This window comes from Monopterus albus, unplaced genomic scaffold, assembly GCF_001952655.1.
Source record: "Monopterus albus unplaced genomic scaffold, M_albus_1.0 scaffold324.1, whole genome shotgun sequence".
Classification (NCBI taxonomy): Eukaryota; Metazoa; Chordata; class Actinopteri; order Synbranchiformes; family Synbranchidae; genus Monopterus; species Monopterus albus.
In genome coordinates this window covers 417,524-421,779 of record NW_018128204.1, presented here as the reverse complement: position 1 = coordinate 421,779, position 4,256 = coordinate 417,524, and the positions used below count along the sequence as shown (strand labels likewise).

General features: G+C 41.1%; 1 protein-coding gene across 10 annotated transcripts in view; it reads left to right on the top strand.

Annotated features, from left to right (window-relative positions):
• dysf (dysferlin, limb girdle muscular dystrophy 2B (autosomal recessive)) overlaps positions 1-4,256 on the top strand; it is a 71,280-nt gene that overhangs the window by 34,164 nt on the left and 32,860 nt on the right. For all 10 annotated transcript variants that reach the window (XR_002276934.1, XM_020624280.1, XM_020624277.1 and 7 more), the window contains 2 exons: positions 3,050-3,224; positions 3,319-3,392. Coding sequence is in view for 9 of the 10 variants with exons in the window: in XM_020624280.1 (XP_020479936.1) it covers positions 3,050-3,224; positions 3,319-3,392 (249 nt within the window). In the remaining variant the exon portion in view is untranslated. The remainder of the gene's footprint in view (positions 1-3,049; positions 3,225-3,318; positions 3,393-4,256) is intronic.

Genomic DNA, 4,256 nt, shown 5'->3' with positions numbered 1-4,256 from the left:
GGCAAAGCCTGGCCGGCCCCCGTGGGGGCTGAGGCCCGGCCACCAGGCGCTCGCATTCGAGCCCCAACCCCGGGCCTGGCTCTAGGGTGGGGCCCCGGCTGCGCCATGCCGGGCGACGTCACAGCCCTTGATTTTAATCTATTCATAAAGGGCTTTTGAACCACTCTTAGTCTGACCCGTCATCCAGGACCTGTTTGCCTTGGGAGACCCTACCAGGAACATATAGCCCCCGACAACATAGCTCCTAGGATCTCTCGGGTACTCAAACCCCTCCACCACAATAAGGTCGCGGTTCAAGGAGGGGTCTCTTTGTCATTTCCTTTTTTAATTTTATTAAATTTTTTGCTGTGCTTCTGTGACTCACAACAATTGGCTTTTTTTTACTGCTACTATAGATTACAGTAAACCACAGGAAGCTACAATAAAGGGCTGTAGCAGTGGTAACTCTTTCAAGATGGAATAGGTCAAAGCTTACTTATATTTTACAACCACTAGCTGACATGAATGTTGGACTCTTGTTTGAGGGTCAGCCACTTCCCTGGACTGAGTGAAGTAAGTAAGTGAAACAAGATATTGGTATTGATCAAGTCTTTTATATATAGATATACTGTATTGTCACTGAGTTTGCATTAGTGCCTTTACATTCCAAGTATTCTCTTCTGAAATCCTTCACTAAAATATGGAAATATCACGCATGTATTTTCCTAACAGCAGCTACAAAATGGGCACAAAGTTTAATGGTAACAGTGTTAAGGTCTGAGGTCACTCACCTCAGTGTCTTATTATGACAGCTTTAACTGGAGTATGGAACTATTCACATACTTTCCCCTTAAAAACAGAGCCTTGCTATGGCTCTGGAAGTTTAATGTTAACAACATTAAGGTCCCGGGTTGACCACCACAAGAGTGTGACAGCCTCCAGTGGATTATGGAAATATGCACATTTATTTCCCTCCAATTCATCCCCTCAACTGAGACCAGCTGTTTAAAAGTAATAATATTAAAGTCTTAATTTGCCTTTGGAAGTGTTTTTGTATGTCACAGGGGCATAAGAAAATGTTACGTGCATAGTTTCCTTAAATACAACTCTTTGAAGAGTCGAACCGCCTAATTTTAGCTCTCTGGATTTATGTTGTAAGTTTAGCACCATCAGCCCCACTTAAGCCTAAGTAGAGAGGTCAAATAGATTTCAGTTGCTAATTCATTTTCCCTTCTTGACAACATCAGCCACACAGCCCTCTATAAAAGCCAGACAGGTCAAGTGAAGTTAAGCTGATCATGGTGGTGTTTTGTTATGAAGGGTGAGAGGTTCTTGAAAACACGATACACATACAGATGCTGCATGAGCATGATGCCCGTTCTATGTTCGATAGTTGGCTCCTTACTGCAGCAGCGCCAAAAGATTTTCAACAAGCAAGGCAGGTCAAGTGTTGGTCTGTTTGTCTTCTGAAGCTTCTTCTCTTTTTACTGAACCAGTCACTGCAACACACACTCTGAGATGTTTAAGGCAATATTTCCACCACACTCTAATTTTGACAGAAAGGTGACGTACAGTATAGTGACAACTGGCAGGGTTACATGGTAAACCTGTTACTAAGATCATAGTGGTAAGTAGTCACATTAGCTTTACAAGGCTCTACAGTTTAGCCAAGATTGTCACTTGCATAAGTTTATCTTACAGACTGATGGGACAATAATTTTAAAAGATGCATTGTAACCATCAGCTCCTGCCTCATACTATTCTTCTGTGGAGTAGTTAATGTTAAACAACAGAAGACACTACTGACAGTGGCTAATATCACTTCTTTTGTTCACTTCAAAACATAAAAACACTTCCACATCTGATCTCTTCACAATAAGAGCTCGCTTCCACGTCCTACATTATAACATGTAACGTAGGTTCAATGGAAGAAGAAGCTGGAGACAGAAGTTGCCTTTTTGTGTGCTCCCTGGAGCTGTGTTTATTATAAAAACGCACACGCTGGCAACCGCACTCAACACAAAACACAGACTGAACACATTCCCCACCAACGCCAAACTATACACTGTCCGCCCAAAGGGGCATTATGGGGGATCCTGCCAAGTGTTTTTCTGCCCCCCAATGCTAAAATATAGACCCTTATGCAATGTTTGGCCAACTGAATATAATGCAAACAGTCTGGAGATATTATAAGTATACACATGCAAGAATGTTTATTAGTAGAACTTCTGAAGTTCAGTTCTGTCAAGACAGCCTGCAATCGGCCAGCAAAACCAGAGCATTAAAACAATGGATGGATATGTCACTGATAAACAGAGAACCTCAAAATCCTCAGCTTTTTTTAAAGGGGCTCTTGGTTGGAAATGTACAAGTTCCAACAGATTTGTGTAAAGAGAGAAACCCAATTTGTGAAGACAGATGCAGTTTTAAAGCCAGCATAATTATTTTCATAGAATAAGACAAATACTATGCCCTTTTTTCTCAAGCACAAGTTTTGTGAAACTGGACCTGCAGCTTTTCTTATACATGCATGTGTGGCACTGGCACACACTTTCTTTTTTAGAATGACATGACTGAAATTGATAAGTACAACTCTGTGGTGACATTGATGCCAGTCAGTGGTTTTACATTGAATTTTTGCTGAAGTTGACACAGGGTGGAGAAGCAACACAGCAATCCATATTGTCATTTAAAGTAAATTTTGCTGTTCATGGTGTAAACTGAGTTCTTCAAAGTGACATTTGTTCGCTGATTTCATTCAAGAAGATCCAGTCATTCCTTTTTTCATGTGGGAGGGGTCAACTAAGGTGTAATGGTACCTTGATTGGGTGGTCCCCATGGCGTGACCAATCCATTTCGGACAGACAGCAGCCATATCCAGTCAGTATCAGGCAAGCAGGTGGCTTAACCAATTAGAATCAAGTATTCAGAGCCCAGTGCAGTCAGAGGTCAGAGGACATCTTTTTAACTTGTCTACTTATTTTTTATAATCTTTTTCTTGTTTTTTCATTATCACAATTATTGTCTTTTGTAAAATATATATTTCTTTTCTCTTTTACTCTGCCCTCAGAGACTTCCCCGTGAAGAACTGTATATGCCGCCAATCATCATCAAAGTCATTGATAACCGTCAGTTTGGAAGGAAGCCGGTGGTTGGTCAGTGTACCATCCGGTCCCTCGAGGAGTATCGGTGCAACCCAGAGGATGATCACGCAGCGGCGGCCAAGGAGGAGGAAGGATGGCGCCGTAAGACATGGAGAGATGGATGCAAACATTATAGCAAAGAGGTGGACTGACAACTAATGTTAAAACGACCTTTCTCCTGTGTGTTGTGTTGCAGGTGAGATGCCTCACTTAATGTCTGAGGAGGTTTTTATTGACATTGGTGATGAGGAGCCACTAGTTACTGATCAGGTAAAACTATTGTGTTGGTTATTAAAGGTGCTTCATGGGAATAATACTGTACGGTTTCTGAGTACTGACACAAAACTAAGCAGATGACTGAAAAGGCCAAAACCAGGTGCAATATGTCCATCTAATGCTCAACAGACCTCAGTACTTAAACCCAAGTCCATTGGTTCCTTCTTTTTTTAACACTCTCAGAAGTAATTGTTGTTATGTGTATTGCGAGAAGCTAGCAGAGTAGTGCGAAAGGGGCGCATGGTGGTTTTTCATGGGTGTCAGGCTAGCTGTTATCTTGTGTTCCAGTCTGTGTGCTAAGCTAAAGTAGTGGTCTTATCTAACTTATATAAGAAAGAAAAAAGCCATTTCTGAAAATATGAAAGTATTTGTTTTAAAGAAAATAAATAAAATAAAACAAAACATCTCCAGTGGATGATATTCATTCTGAACCGTATTTAAAACCAGTGGCTACTTGGTAAGAAATTCAATAGTATGCACTGAAAATGTTCCTCAGTAATGTTAAAGTGTACACAGGGTTTGAAGTTTATGGGCTACAACGTGGAAAACCACTAGATTGGCCCATGTGAGGATATTGAATTAACATTTTGTGGAGAACCTCAGATTTTTGGGGATAAAATTCCAGGCTTGTGATTCATGTCAGCCTCCTCTGTGCAAATAAAATGATCCAAGACTTCTGTTCTGGATTCCTGCAGTGTCTCTTTGACCTTCTTCTTCTTTTGTTCTTCTCAATTTATCCCATCATTTGTCTTAACCATCAGTCCTCCTCTCCTCCTGTTCTTGTTCTTCTCTATGTAGTATTCCTCTCTTACCTCCTCATTTCCTCTTTTTCAGCCACTCCTTTCTGTTTCTCATTTC